Source organism: Furipterus horrens, unplaced genomic scaffold (genome assembly GCF_987537825.1).
Source record: "Furipterus horrens unplaced genomic scaffold, mFurHor1.1.pri manual_scaffold_12, whole genome shotgun sequence".
NCBI classification, from domain to species: domain Eukaryota; kingdom Metazoa; phylum Chordata; class Mammalia; order Chiroptera; family Furipteridae; genus Furipterus; species Furipterus horrens.
Genome location: NW_028327182.1, coordinates 76985163 through 77001836, shown reverse-complemented (window position 1 = coordinate 77001836; position 16674 = coordinate 76985163). Strand labels below are relative to the sequence as shown.

The following is a 16674-nucleotide window of genomic DNA, read 5'->3' as shown; positions in this document are numbered from 1 at the left end:
AAGACAGTGGATAGGGGAAATCCATTCAGGTGGCACACCTGATAATCTACTTTGTATTGAGAAGGAAGTAGGCCAAGATAAAAACATACATGGACTCATGGGATGTGGTGAATGGTTTGGCTGTTTTGTCAGGTCTAGAAAGAACAAGATTGGAAGATTATTTTGAGGAATCAGGGAGAGGTGTTGAATAGACCCATAACAGTTGGTAAACATTGTAGAGATCTTGTGTTGCATGTTAATGCGTACCAAAGAGCACCTACTATGGAAGAGTCATAAAACAAACAGGTACATTCATCAGATGAAAGTTAGCCTCTGTCCTCGGCTGCCCCAATGCTTGCACAAGTGAATGAAATAGCTGTGGTGGTAGAGAAGAAGGCTGTGCATGGGTCAGATAGCTTAGGTTCTCTTCCACCAAAGCAGTAATTACTGCCACTTTTGAATGTCTGATCTATTAGCAATAGAGATTGGTGCTCGTCGTCGGCAGCCGTCCGTCTCGAGAGACGATGGTGTAGCTTCTTAAGAGTCTATCTGCACCGCCGAGAATGGTTGTGCAGTCCGACTCGGGAGTGATACGGTATCTGTCTCCTCCTGTGTTGAATTGACATCTTGCGATGATGCTGGAGTGTCCTCTCCAGTGAAGCTGAAGCTACAGAGCCTGGGCAGGGTGATATGGAGGGTCTGCTGTTGCCCATGCAGCAGACCCCCCCTCTCTTCGCAGCTGAAGGGTCCAAGGGAAAGACGGAGTCAATACAGCTTGGCTTCAGGTGCGCCGCAGGAGTTGCCGGTGTTGACTACAACGTCAAACCGCCTTAGGGACTCCGGCTCCGGATTTTCTGTCGGGGTTTACTCCCTTAGCCTTTCCCCTGAAGAGGTATGCCACAAGGCAGCGGAGGTTTTTTGGAGTCAGAGTTTTCCTTCTCTGATGTGCCCTGACTGGAAGATCGAACCAGCGACACTTAGCTCGCAGGCCGACGCTCAATCCACTGAGCCAAACCAGCCAGGGCTTAGAGATTGGTGCTAATCCCCTGATAATGGTATCATCTGTTTGTTAGCATGTTGATTACATTAGACTCTCTCCACTCTGTAAAGAGCAAGGCTATGTGCTTACTGTTCCTGATGTGTATTTGTGGGCATGCGCTTACTTTCCTGCCCAAAGTAAGTAAGTTGGCCAGCATCAATCTTCGCAGTGCATTGGCAAACACTAATATCTATGGTTTCACTGTATGCCTGATCTATTGATATGGGATAGATCAAAGAATCTGCTTTCTGGCAAATAAAATGTGGTAGTGGGTAGATGACCATACGACCCACTGACCCCTGTCGCGTAAGGCATCATCCAGGAGGAGGCAGCCTGATAGAGTAATGGATTGGCCTCTTAAATGCAGTTAAACTCCAGCTTGGAGGTAGCAGTTGCAGGGAATAGGGTACTAGAGTATAGTTTATACATTAAACAAATCGCTATTATTCAAGAACCACAAAGTGGTAGAAGTGCCCCTGTTAACCATCACTTTCAGTGAACAACTAGAGTGTATTTGATTCCATTACCTACAACCTTATGCTCTTGGGGTATAAGGTTTCTGGATCTTAGATGCTTCTACCAGGGAAAATAGTAAGCCTCCCTCTAAACTTAAGGCTACAGCTGCCATGTGGTTATTTCTGGCCCTGTCACAGAATGGCAAAAAGAAGAAAAGAAAAGAAATTGCCATATTGGCAGGATAATTTAATGTGATCATCATGAGGAGGTAGTGGTGCTGCTGAATTAGGGAAGGCACAGAGGCAAGTATTTGGCATTCAGGTGATCCACTGGGTTTTTTTTTTAACATTCCCATGCAAGTTTTAATTGTAAATGAGAACATATGACAGTATGGCCTGATCAATAACTAGGGGCCTAGAACACTGAGAGATGAAGATCTAGTCACCCTATCAGGCTAGCCCTCTTTCTGCCACTGACCTGTTTTACTTCTTTCTTCATTTCATTTCTGGTTTTGATTTTTAAAAAATAAACAAAAAAAAAAAGGGAATAATTATAGATTTACAGAAAAACTACAGAGATGCTAGAGTTCCCATGTATGTTCACTCACTTTCTCCTAAAGTTAACATTTTATATAACCATGTTGATACATTTGTCAAAATTAAGAAATTAACATTAATACAGTACTATTAACTTTGCTTTCACCAGTTTTTCCACTAATGTTCCCATTAGCATACTTCGGTTCAGTCATTATATTCCCCCAGTCTCATTTGCCCTTTTTCTCAGTCTTTCTTATTTTTCACGATCTTGACAGTTTTAAAGAGTAGTGGTCAGCTATTTTGTAGAACATCCGTCAGTTTGGGTTCCTCTCATATTTCTCACGATTAGGCTGAGGTTATGAGTTTTAGGGAAGATTACAATAGAGATAAAAAGCTCTTCTCATTACAGCATGAGCAGCAGGGGGTACATGACATCAACTGGACCCATCACTGGTGATGTTAACCTTCCTGTTTCACTTCTGACCACTTATTAGACCTTTTCACAGTTTGCCTTATTATGTTATATTTTTTATTTGTATAGTCTCCTGGTTGCTTTTTATTGTCACCCTTTCTGAAAGGCTTATCTTTTTCTGTGTTCTGGTATTTGTGTCTTTTGGTTTTTATATTCTTCAACTAAGTTCTTCTTTTCTATGATGATTCAACTCCTGTTTTTCACATGTTCTGTTTTGTTGGAGAAAAAGCTCATCATTCAGGTTCACCAACCTACTGACATTATATCTTATTGCCATTGATGTTTTAACTTGACAATAATGGGGATAGAGTCGAAAACAATACCAAATTTTGTTCAAGAATTTTCTGTTTAAAAATATAGTCAATACCTTTTAGGAAATAGTTAAAATAATTTTCTATGCCTGATGTATTTTACTGATGTAGATATGTCCCATCATCCCAAGGAGGCCACCTGGGTGGATGTTACAGCGCAGCACATGGGATTTTCTTTCTGAAGATCTTAAAATTCAGTTGTGTGGATTTCTAATACTGTATAAATCCCTATATTGGGCTTATTTTTGTGGAAATAGAATATATTATATAATAGATAAGTGCTGAGTTTTTTTTTAACATTAAAACAATGGACTTTTAGATTGATGAAAAACTTGAGTTTGTAATCATTTAGTAAATGAAGAGCAAGCACTTCATTTCCCGATCCCATAACTCTTAAGAAGAAATGTCATTAATAAATAATCATCTATGAACAGATTAAGGGTAAGGCAGACTGGGTAATAAACCACCCCTGATGCTTACACTCCCTGCATACGACTCACTCTAAAAGGGTAAAAATAGCACTGGAGGTAACTGAACTGTTGAACTGTTAAGATGTGGGCATTGAATCTCATTCTAATCATTTATATAAGCCCAATGATAAAGACTCATTTTTTGCTCACCAGTAAACAATACACATTTTACTGAAGGATTATTTGATAGAAGCACTTATTTAAGTTATGCTGTGCATCACAATGATAAAAATGGCTTGAACAGTTCCATTTAACTACCATTTATAAAGTGCAATTATATAGTATTCTGCATTTTATCTGGGGTGTGACAAATATCAAACTAGACTGAAAGTACCCCAAGCTGCCAATTTCCACCACTTCTGAAAAGATCTAGATGTGTGAAAAAGGACTGTCCCCCAGACAAAGAACCAACTTCACAAACCTACTGGTAAACAAATAGATTTATATAACTGGAATCAGGATGCTAGAGTTGTATTCATTTAAAAAAATCATTCAGCTACCTTTGGTCTTTAAAATTTGTGATGTGTTGTTGCAGATTTTAAGACACACATAGTGAGATGTTTTAATCAAGACATTTTAAGCATTGCTTGGAGGGATTAATTGATATAAAATTGTTGTTTAGTTTATTCTATTACCTTTATGTTCACTCCCAGTTGTTCTGGATTTTCTAGAAACAGATATCCTATATTATTCCAATAGATGAGAAACCATATACTGTGCACCTGAAGCAAAGGTAATTTTTTCTTTAGTTTTGGATTTTATTTAATTTTTATGAATTTTTTTACTTATAATAAAAATACTTAAGAAAATAAATATAGTTGTTATTAAATTTTTAGTTGTCTCAGATAAACAGATGCTCTTCTGTGAATTAATTTAATTTTTGGTCTTAATGCCTCAAGTAGTCTTTTGTGATTAGGGGGGTTAGGATTTAAAAAAATAAGAGACTCAGCTTCTGAACATTAATCTATATGATCTACGTTGGTGGAACGAGCAGGACCTATACAGGGAGGGGCAAAAGTAGGCTTACAGTGTATCATAGAAATCTATGAACAGCTATAAGCCTACTTTTGCCTCACTCCATATAATCAAGGCAGGATGTCAAAATAAGAACTAAGTCTGTAACTGATTGTATTAGTTAAAATTTGGTCAGGGAGGCAGGCCCACCCTGAGGGATATTTAATAAGGGTTTCAACACAGAAATTAGATCATACACTGAGTGAGAGCTAGTGAATGATTGATGGAAAACAGTACTAGCCGTGTATCCTCTTTCAGAGAATTAAGAAAATAATCGAAATAACTTTATGTAAGATTTAATTCTCTAATGGAAACCCAGTTGTGAAAAGCTGGCCTGGGAGTAATTTGTGACTTTCATGAGGACAGTTTCAGTTAAATTTTGGGTGTAAAGCTAGACTACATAGTTAAATTTTGGGTGTAAGGCTAGACTACATGAAATTAAGGAGAGGCTATTTGTGAAAAACCAAAAATAGTAAGTGTAAATAATTTACCAAAAACACTGGGTAGAGAAAGAAGAAAGAAGAGGTCAGAAGAATGCTTTCAAAGGAAGAAGAAACAAAGTATTTTGTCTGAGGGGAAGTTTCTTAAAGAGAGATGTGTAAACAAGTGACTCATTGTGTAAGATGCCAAAGAATGGCATTGAGTAAAAGAAGAGTTAACCTATTCCTGTGGACAGAGGGAAGAAGAATATGATGAGTGATAACACAAATAACTTTTCAAGTGTATAAAAGGAAAAGTGAGCGGGATTGAAGCATGGGATATGGATAGAGCATATGTATATTGTTTTGCAAAATTACCTACATAATGATTATGACAGCATAATGCCAATTATGTTATTGCAAATAACTTATGTGAGAAATAATAAGAACCAGAAATATGATTGTGTAGTGGTAGGGATTTTCTTTCTTTCTTTTTTTTTTTTTTTTTGAGAAATACTGAAGTGGCAGGAGAAGGATTAGCTAGCAGATTGGATAGAGTGAGTGGTGGCAGAGATTCAGTGGGTCAGGGAAGGAGAAGGGGAACAGATTTGATTCAGGGAAAATATGGGCTCATTTTTGGAGAGGTTGCATATGAAGTGCTTCTGGGATACCTCTGGAGTAATATCTAGTTGGCAAATAGGTTTAGTTTAGGACATGGATGAGAGGTATGGGTTTTAAAGTCATCTTTTTAGGTTGGTATAAATAAAGCACCCGCACTGAACAATATAAACCTATTGAGATGGGGGTAAATATTAAAGGTGAGAAGGAAAAACAACCCACAAATGAATGCCATGGGAATATTTAAGGGAAGAGCAAGGATCTAGAGGAGGAGATTTACAGAAGTAGAAAGATATGAGGAAAACCAGGAGGAAATGGTATATTTGAAGTTGAAGTTGAAGAATGGTTTAAAGAAGGGGAATGTAGTCAACAATATGAAGTGCATTAGAATAGTTTTACTTGGCTTCAAACTGCCTTCCACCTGTCATTAGCTACATAATATATATGAGATCAGTTTTAGTGGAGGGTTCCCAACACAAATGAGTCTGGGTGATCTAGTTATGTTACATTGGATTGAAGAGTGAGCATGAGGTAAGGAAGCCTAACTAAAATAATAATAAGTACAGGGAATGGTACTAGAGAAGGTAGTTTTAGTACCTGTGTTCAGATTAATATGATTTTTACACAATACTCTTTTACTTCATTGTAAAGGAAGCATATATGCATGGTAATAAAGCTTAGAAGTGAAAGAATAGACAATTCTCATAATCCTACATCTTGTAGTTCCATTTTCTTATTTTCTTTATAAGAGTCAATTAAGATAAGAAAATTACTTTGAGTAAGAGTATACTTGTTGGAATTATATATATATAAAATAACTACCGTTATCAAAGGTTGGTAAATGTTTTCTCTAAAAGCCCAGATAGTATATATTTTTGGTCTTAAGGCCCACAAATCTGTGTCGAAATGACTCATCTCTGCTCTCGTAGCAGGAAAGCAGCCATTGACCATACATAAGTCAATGGCTGTGTCTCTGTTCCCATAAAACTTTATTTACAAAAATAAAGAGTAGGTCACATTTGGCCGGAGGCTGTTAACTTGCTGTCCACTGTTTATATGTTTGAAAAAGAATAACTTTCTAAACTCCCTCTCTTTTTTTACATTCAGACATTTTTTAGCTGCTAATTTTATGGTTTATTTGTATAATCAAGGATCTCTGAATTCACGTTCGTCAAATATTCAGGTAAGATTTAAGTTCTATGTTTTACAAAATTTTTAAAACATTTTTTTACATTGAATAAATGCTTTCCTGTTACAGAAGACTCAATTCACAGAGGCTATATTCAAGGGAACCATTTTTAAGCTAATTTCTCCCATTATTAGACTTTCCTGAAGTCTTGGTAAATTAAAGACAAATTGGATTGACCTAGCACCTTTTATTCTGCTTTGAACATAGGTATCATTTAGTTAGTTAATTATTTAGTTTATTTTTTGTTGAATTAATGAACCTAAACTTAAAAAAACAATAAAAGCAAACACAAATATTTCTGGACATAAAAAATCATAGATTGAAAACTTTTCCTTTTTTTCACACCCATCTCAGTGATTCTCAAACCTCCATCTCAGTGATTCTCAACTGCTGCTTCAAGAGGGACAATGGTGTGCTGCCAGAACTTTTAAAGCATGTTAATGCCTGGTTATTTAGTCAGGGGCGTGGACCTCTCTTTGCTCACACTGTCAAATAGGAAGATGGCAATGGGCAGCACAACAATGGCCATCTGGTGTCAATGAATCAAATTATACCTAGTTTTTTGGTCAGATTGGCAAAAAATATATTTTTTGGTGTGCTGCAGCATTTTTGTAATTAGTTCATGTGTGCCACGAGATGAAAAAGGTTGAAAATTGCTGCCCTATCCCTTTCATGAAGAAATCCTATTGATCTCCCCTTTAAATTATAGTATTGTATATCCATAATCCACCCTCTTCCTCTGTCTCCATCCACTGATACCACTCTTTTCCAAGGAAACATCATATTTAATTGAATTGTTGCCAGAAATTCTTGAATAATCTTTCTACTTCCACATCTTGCCCAACCTCTCAGTCAATTCTCAACACAGCAACCAGATCGATCCTATTAATACCTAGTCAGATGATGTCATTTCTCTGCTCAGAACTCTCCATGGGATGACCACCTATTGCTCACAAAGTGAAAACAAAAATCATTTCAATATCTTACGGCCTTTATGCAATCTGGTCCTCTTTACCTGTGTGACGTCATTTCCTGTTATTCTCTACCTTGCTCACTTGTTCCCATCACAGTTCTCTCCTTGCTGTTCTTCAGACATACTAGACATGTTTTCCTTCCAAGATTTTGCACTTTTTATTTCTTCTAATCCAGATATTTGTTCTTTTCCAAAAAACCACATGTTTTCTCTTTCTTTTTCTTCAGGTCTTTGCTCAAAATCACTCTATTAGTCTTTGACAAACCCCCATTTTAGATTGCATTCTTACACTTAGTACTCTCCTACCTGTTTTGTTTTTCCCCATAATGGTTACAAATGTACAATGTGCCATCTATTCTATCTACTTTATTTCTTGATTCTCCAGTGCAATATAATTCTCATCAGGCAGCGTTTTTGGTCTGTTTTATTCACTGATGTATCCCCAAAAGCCTAGAAAAATGCCTGGCACATAATTAGCAAATAATAAAAATTTGTTGAAATATTAAGTTGGACACCATGTTACTTCATTTATATTAGGACCATCAGTTTCTCTTTCTTGTTGCTTCTTTCCTCCCCTAGTTCCACTATAAAGCAGTGTGTTAACAAATCTTACATTGGTATCTACTAAAAGTTATAACAGTATTGAATCTTGGAAATTATATAATATCTAACATAATTGTACTGTGGTCAGAGACCAGACTTCATATGATTTCAATCACTTAAAATTTATTCTCATGCTTCATGGCCAGAATATGGTGTCATTTTTGTAAATGTTCATTAAAAAGAAAGTGTATTCTACAGTTTTAAAGTATAGTGTTCTATCTATATTAGGTTGTTAACATGCTGTTCAAATCTTCTATAGATTCGGAATGCTTGACTTATTACTGACAGAAGTATATGTTTAAAAATGTTTTACTATAATTATACATTTCTCCATTTTTATCATTTTTTCAATTTTGGCTTTCTATATTTTGAAGGTATGTTATTAAGTGAATATAAATGGAGCCTTCTTCATGCGTTGAAACTTATCATTATAAAGTTCCCCCCTTTATTATTAGTCATGTTTATTGCCTAATGTCTACATTTTTTTTTTTGTATTAGTAGAGCTTCAAAATTGTCCTTTTGGTTTGTGTTGACATAGTATGTCTTTTTCTAGCTCTTCATTCTTGTGCCATTAAATTTTATATGTTCCCTTTTAGCAGAGTATTAGATTTAAAGGAAATTCAGATTCAGAATTTTTGTGTTTTAATTGATGACCTAAATTTATTTATTGGCAAATAATTTTACCAAAAATATGAGATTAACTTTGGAAGCAGAGAGTAAAATAATAATCTAAAGTATTAATTTGATAAGAGTAGTTAATATAGTAAAACTGGCAACTGTGGGGAGACTGTTTTCTTAATGTTGCTTTATTCATATTGACATAAACTGTGCAACCTGGAAAAATATTTAGAAAATTCTATCATATCATCAGAAAGCTTTATCAGTTTCTAAGTAACCACCTCACTTTTCTTATTTTCTAGACTCAATGCTACTACCAAGGATCTGTTGAAGGATATCCGAATTCTATTGTCACACTAAGCACATGCTTGGGACTGAGGTTATGTATTTTTTACTGTTGATATATGAACATCATGGTTATGATCTTTGGCTGCATTGAATTTGTTATCTTGATATTAAATATGAAGCTGGAATAAAATTCCCAAGTGGAGATTATTCAGTTATACGCTCTGCTGTTTCTTTTACTTCTCCTCACTGACCAGAAAATTTCTTTCCTTGGAGGTTTAGATTTTCTGGTGTCCTTGCTCTATATCTTATTTTTTCTTAACTACAGAAGAGACAATTGAACGTGCATGACTACAGCAAGTTTGAGGAGTTAAATTTAGGCTAGGTTATTTTTTCAGCATATAGAATATTTTTAATACCTACAGTGTACCAGCTACTAGTCTAGTGTTTGGATATACAAGGAGAGATAAAAATAAATGAGGCGTGCTTTTTCTCAAGGAAAGTCATCTTCAGAGAGAGGAAGTCAAGTCTATATAAACAAATTATTATTAATATGGTACTCATTTTTTCTAATATCAGTATCTGAAAGTCTCTATGGTAGGGTTTCCTTCTTAGTATTTAAAGAGTTTTCTACTATGTCAGCAAATTCGTCACTCTCATTTTGTAGCACAGGATCCTTGTTCCACACACAAAAAATTGTTCCTCAGTGCATTTACATGGAACTCTGAAGTTTGGTTTTTAGGAAGTAGTCATTTGAACTGTTGTTACCTGTAGTCAGGAAAGAATAGTTAAAAAAGATCATATTTAAAATTTTTTATTCAGACTATGTGCATAAACAAAATTAATATATGTCTTTCTATAATTACAGCCAAATTTTATTCTTATAAATAATATTGGTCATTACATAGCCTTTTGTTATGTTTTTCTAAAGTAGTGCAAACCAGATTTCTACATTGCTTTCATTGTCACTGATTTGGAGGATGGGGAATTACTTGAACACTCTAAATGCTGTTCACCACACTAGCACTGATTACGTAATTTCTGATGCATTTGTAACTAAAAAATTAAATGGGAAGTTAATTTTGTGGGTTGGGGAGATCTTTTGTCTCTTCAGAGTCATCTTCAAAATATAAATAATATGGGTCAAAATATTGAACTCAAAAATGTTCTGTGTTTTCTCCTTTTTTCTTTTTTTGATTCTGTCAGAATTTTAAAAACTGAACTTAATTTTTTACCCTTAACTTTACAGAGGAATACTGCAATTTGAAAATGTTTCTTATGGAATTGAGCCTCTGGAAACTGAAGTTGAATTCCAGCATATGCTTTACAAATTAAGGAATGAAAACAATAAATTTGCAGTTCATACTGAAAATAGCCGTGATATAGGACAAAACCCGATGGACTATAACATTTACATAAGTGGAAAAGTTAGTTACATATGCTTTACTACTATTTTCAAGACAGTGTCTTCTTTTATTTGTTAAAAAAATTATTAACCTATTGTATAGCTGTAGCGAATATTCATTTTTAAGCATTTTTTATTGTTATTCTATTACAGTTGTCTTAATTTTTCCTCCTTTGCCCTCCTCTGCCCATTCTGCCTCCCGCTCCCATAGTTCTAATACTGTTCTCCCTGTCCGTGGGTCATTCATACATGTTCTTTGTCTAGCCCCTCCCCCTTCTTTCCTCCATTATCCTCCTCCCCTCACCCCTCTGGTCACTTTCAGTCTGTTCCACATTTCCTTGCCTGTGGTTCTATTCTGTTCGTTAATTATTTCGTTCATTAGATTTCTGTTATAGGTGACATCATATTATGTGTCGCTCACCGACTGGCTTATTTCACCTAGCATAGTATTCTTCAGTTCTAGCCATGCTGTCACAAAAGGTAGGAGTTCCTTCTTTCTCTCTACTGCATAGTATTCCATTGTGTAAATGTACCACAGTTTTTTGATCCACTCATTTACTGAAGACACTAGACCCTTTCCAGCACTTTACTATTGCAAATAGAGCTGTTATGAAAATAGGGGTGCATAAATTCTCTTCAGTTGGTTACTCAGGATTCTTAGGATGTATTCCCAGCAGCAGAATTGCTGGGTAAACAGGCAGTTCCATTTTTAGTGTTTTAAGGAATTTTATACTGTTTCCACAGTGGCTGCACCAGTCTGCATTCCCAACAGTGCACTAGAGTTCCCTTTTTTCTATATGCTCGCCAGCACTTGGTTGTTGATTTATTAATGATGGCCATGCTGACAGGTGTGAGGTGACATTTTTAATGTGGTTTTAATTTGCATTTCTCTGATGGCTAGTGATGTTGAACATCTTTTCATATACCTATGGACCTTCTGTATATATTCCTTAGAGAAGTGGTTATTCAGATAGTTTGCCCATTTTTAATTGCATTGTTTGTCTTCCTGGTGTTGAGTCATATGAGTTATTTATATATATTTGGAGATCAAATCCCTGTCCAATGTATCATTGGCAAATATGCTCTCCCATACAGTTGGTTCCCTTTTCTTTTTTAAAAGTATATTTTATTAATTATGTTGTTACAGTAGTCCCAATTTTTTTACCCTTTGCTCTCCTCTCCCCAGTACCCCTCCTCCCCCAAGCAATCCCACCCTCCTTAGTTCATGTTTATGGGTAATGCATATAAGTTCTTTGGCTTCACCCTTTCCTATATTATTCTTAACTTCCCCATGTGTATTTTGTACCAACCAATTATGCTTCTTAATCCCTGCACCATTTCCCCATTTCTCTCCCTCCCCCCTCCCAGCTGATAACCCTCCAGATGATCCCCATACCTATGATTCTGTTCCTATTCTGGTTTGCTTAGTTGGATTTTGTTTTTATTTTTTAGATTCAGTTCTTGATAGTTGTGAGTTTGTTGTCATTTTAGTGTTCATAGTTTTGATCTTCTTTTTCTTAAGTAAGTCCCTTTGAGATTTCATATAATAATGGCTTGGTGATGATGAGCTCCTTTAGCTTCACATAGTCTGGGAAGCACTTCATCTGCCCTTCCATTCCAAATGATAGCCTTGCTGGATAGAGTAGTCCTGGTTGTACGTCCTTCCTTTTCATTACATTGAATACTTCTTGCCAGTCCCTTCTTGCCTGCAAAGTTTCTTTTGAGAAATCAGCTGTTAGTCTTATAGGCACCCCTTTGTAGGCAACTCTGCTTTTCTCTTGCTACTTTTAAGATTCTCTATTTATCTTTTACCTTTGGCATTTTAATGATGATGTGTCTGGGTGTGGTCCTCTTTGGGACTAGCTTGTTTGGGACTCTCTATGCTTTCTGGACCTGTATGTCTATTTCCTTTGCCAAATTTGGGAAGTTTCCCTTCATTATTTTTTCACATAAGCTTTCAATTTCTTGCTCTTCCTCTTTCCTTCTGGCACCCCTATGATTCAGATGTTGGCAAGGTTAAAGTTGTCCCAGAGGTTCCTAAGCCTCTCCTCATTATTTTCCATTCCTGTTTCCTCACTCTGTACTGGTTGACTGTTTTTTTCTTTCTTATATTCTAAATCATTGATTTGAACCCTGGTTTCCTTCCCTTTACCATTGGTCTTCTGTGGATTTTTCTTTGTTTCACTTAGCATAACCTTCACTTCTTCCCTTATGCGTTTGCCATACTTGAGCATATCTGTCAAGCCTGTGAGCATCTTTATCACCAGTGTTTTGAACTCTGCATCTCTTAGGTTGGCTATCTCCTCATCTGTTAGGTTGGCTATCTTCTTGTCACTTAGTTCTCCCACTGGAACCTTGATCCATTCCCCCTTTTGGGCCAGACTTATCTTTTTCTTCATCTTGACTGACTCCTGTGTTTGTTTGCCTCTGTGTCTTAGGTAGAGCTGTCGTACTTGTTACATTGTATTGAACGGAGCCTTAGGTATTTGTCAGAATAAGGCGACCCATTCCACCATCTTGTGGCGCTGTATGTGGGGGAGGGGTCTGAGAGGGAACAATGCCACTTGCTCAGCACTTGCCCCTTTTCCAGGCACTTATCCCACTTTCGTATGGGACTGGCGCCTCTCTAGCTGTTGCCCTGGCTGTCGTTCCCAGAGTGGGTGGGTCTTCAGACATTCTAGGACTGTGGGAACCCTTTAAACAAATGGACTCTGCTGAGAGACCAGTAGTTTCTTCCTCTGCCCCAACCCCGACTAGTTTGCACAGTCAGAAGCAATGAGGCTTTATTTTCCCCGGCGCTGGGACTGTGAGCTGCGTGGTCTGGTCAGGAGCTGGGAATGCTCCTCAGGTGTCCCTTCCCACTTTTTAAAATGTGTGACTGCACTTTCCAATGGCCTGCCGCTGCTACTGCTGCTGCTGCCACCACCACACTGTGTCCTCTCCGCCCGGGCTCTGCCTCTTCTACCTGTCTGGATTAGTATTTCTTCTTTATATCTTTGTTTGTTGGACTTACATGAAGCTTGATTTTCTGGAACTTCTGGTTGTCTCTAGTTTTGAGGTAGCTATATTCCTTCTTAGTTGTGGAGAGAGACCCAGTGTGTCTGTCTAGGCCTCCATCTTAGCTGGAAGTCCCCCTTTTCCTTTTGTTGATGGTTTTTTTAACTGGGCAGATGCGTTTTAGTTTGATGTAGTCCCATTTGTTTACTTTTTCCTTGATTTCCCTTGCCTGAGGAAATATATCGGCAGAAATATTGCTATGTGGGATATCGGAAATTTTTCTGCCTGTGTCTCCTCTAAAAGTTTTATGACTTGTACTTTAGTCTTTTATCCATCTTGAATTGGCTCCAGCGTGTGGTGTGAACTGGTGGTCTAGCTTCATTTCTTTGCATGTACCAGTCCAGTTCTCCCAGCACTGTTGATTGAAAAGGCTGTCTTTACTCCATTGTATGCTCCTGCCCCCTTTATCAAATATTAATTGACCATTGTAATAAATTGCTATGAAGAACTCTATTCCAAGAAATTGGACAACTGGGGAAAAATGCACAAATATCTAGAAACATACAATCTACCAAAACTGAATCAAGAAGTGAAAAATGAGTGAAATTGAAGCAGTAATTGAAAAACTCCAGCTCACAAAAGCCCTGGGTTGAATAACTTCACAGATTAATTTTAGCAAACATGTAATTCCTATCTTTCTCAAACTATTCCAAAAAATTCAAGAAGAGGAAAGACTCTCAACCTCTTTCTACAAGGCCAGTATCATCCTAAATCCAAAATCATTTAAAAACACAACAAAGAAAGAAAACTACAGGCCAATATATCTGATGAACATAGATGCTGAAATTCTCAACAAAACATTGGCAATCCAGATTCAGAAATACATTAAAAAGATCATACACCATGATCAAGTGGGATTCATCCTAAGGATACAATGATGGTACATTATTTGCAAATGAATAAATGTAATATACCACATAAAGAGAATGAAGGACAAAAAATCACATGATTATATCAATAGATGCTGAAAAATTTTATCATTTGATAAAATCCAGCACACTGTTATGATAAAAACACTCAGCAAAGTGGGAATAGTGGGAGCATATCTCAACATAATAAAAGTCATATGTGAGAAGCCTACAGCTAACATTATATTCAATGGACAAAAACTAGAATCATTTCCCTTAAAATCAGGAACAAGACAAGGGTGTCCACCTCACTCTTACACAACATAGTACTGGAAGGTCTAGCCACAGTGATCAGACAAGAAAAAGAAATAAAAAGTATCCAAATTGGAAAGAAAGAAGTAAAATTGTCATTGATTGCAGACAACATGATAGTGTACATTGAAAACCCTTTGGTCTCCACCAAAAATCCACTCGACTTAATAAGTGAATTTGGCAAAATTGCAGGATGCAAAGTCAATATTCAGAAATCGAGGACATTTTTGTATACCAATAATGAAATATCAGAAAGAGAAACTAGGAAAAAATTCTCATTCATTACAGCAACAAGAAAAATAAAGTACCTAGGAATAAACTTAACCAAGGAGGTAAAAGACTTGTATACTTGGAAAACTATAGAACACTGAAGAAAGAAATTAAGGAAGATACAAATAAATGAAAGCATATACCTTGTTCATGGATGGGAAGAATCAACATCATTAAAATGTCCATACTACCCAAAGCAATCTATAGATTCAATGCAATTCCTATTAAAATACCAATGGCATTTTTCACAGATCTAGAGCAGATATTTCAAAAATTTATATGGAACCAAAAACAACCCTGAATATCCTCTGCAATCTTGAGAAGGAAAGACAAAGCAGGAGGGAGTCACAATACCTGATATCAAACTGTACTACAAGGTCACTGTAATCAAAATAGTCTGGTACTGACATAAGAACAGACACATAGATCAATAGAACAGAATAGACAATCCAGAAATAAATTCACGTCTCTAGCAAATATTCTTTTCTCTTTTTCCTTTTTATTGAATTTATTGTGGTGATACTGGTTAATAAAATTATACAGGTTTCAGGTGTACATTTCTATAACATATTATCTGAATATTGTGTTGTGTGTTCCCCACCCCAAGTCAAGTCTCTGTCCATCACAATTTCTCCCCCACACCCTCTCCCACCTCTCCCCACCGCCCCTCCCTTTGATAATCACCATGCTGTTTTCCATGTCCATGAATTCTGTCTCTCTCCCTTTTTTTGCTCAATATCCTTAAGAACATCCTCACCTTTTTTAACCTTATAATTTCATTTGACCTATACATCACCTTTTCCTGCTTGCAAAAACCTATCATTTACTTATATTTCAATAATTATTTTTGTTACTTATCATAACTTTTTAAAATTAACTAGTGTATATTCAATATGAACTTAAACATTTAGTTTCTGCTTTTGTCTCTATATTCCTGAAACTTATTCATTAAATCAATATTTATAAAAGTTGTGTTCATAACCAAGGAATCAGCATTAATTCAATTGTAGATATAATTTAAATGTTATAAGCAGGATTGTCACATGTGGCTATGTAAATTGTTCAGTGTATATCCTGTATAACTGCATATTTTGGTCCTCATAAAAATAATTGAATGAGATAAAAGTTTTGTGCCAAGTAAAAGTTGTATAAATATTCATAATTTATTTAAGAAGTTTACAGCATTGTTAGTTGTTTACAGTATACATCTCCTCAGGTTTTAAACATTTAAAACATGTCAGTTTTAAATAACAAAACCCTTAAGAGTCTAGCTGGTCATGTAAAAAAAGACTACATTTCTCAAGTTCCCTTGCATTAAAGTAGGTCCATGTGTTAAAGTTATGGCTACTGATGTGTAAGCAGGTGTAATATATATTATGTCAGGATTGAATATAAAGGAAGGGGGTTTATATTCTTCTCTTTTTCCCTTCCCTGCTGACTGTATTGTGGACATGTTGATAACATCATGGTCCACAAGGATAATGATGATATCATATGTGGCAGAGCAATAAGGAAGAATGAGTCTTGCTCCTGAAGAATTCACAAGACTAAACCACCATTTTCCGACTTTCTGGTGCGAGATTAAAAAAATCCAATTTTGCTTAACCCACTATTATTTTTGTGTCTCTTGTAGCTTCTAATCCTGTGTTCAAAATAATACAGGAATCAAATGTATGAAAAGAAGGAGCAGCACTGAAGTATTCAGTGCTACCACACACACATATATATATATAATTTAAAATAAAAAGTTTTAAACTAAATACTAAAATTTCTCTTTTCCTTCTGAGAATTTAGGAGGGT

At 36.1% G+C, this 16674-nt stretch overlaps 1 protein-coding gene across 1 annotated transcript in view; it reads left to right on the top strand.

The window, feature by feature from the left end:
- ADAM32 (ADAM metallopeptidase domain 32) overlaps positions 1-16674 on the top strand; it is a 113836-nt gene that overhangs the window by 8952 nt on the left and 88210 nt on the right. The window contains exons 3-6 of the mRNA XM_090258220.1: positions 3935-3996; positions 6422-6497; positions 9000-9076; positions 10232-10409. Coding sequence (XP_090114346.1) covers positions 3935-3996; positions 6422-6497; positions 9000-9076; positions 10232-10409 — 393 coding nt within the window. The remainder of the gene's footprint in view (positions 1-3934; positions 3997-6421; positions 6498-8999; positions 9077-10231; positions 10410-16674) is intronic.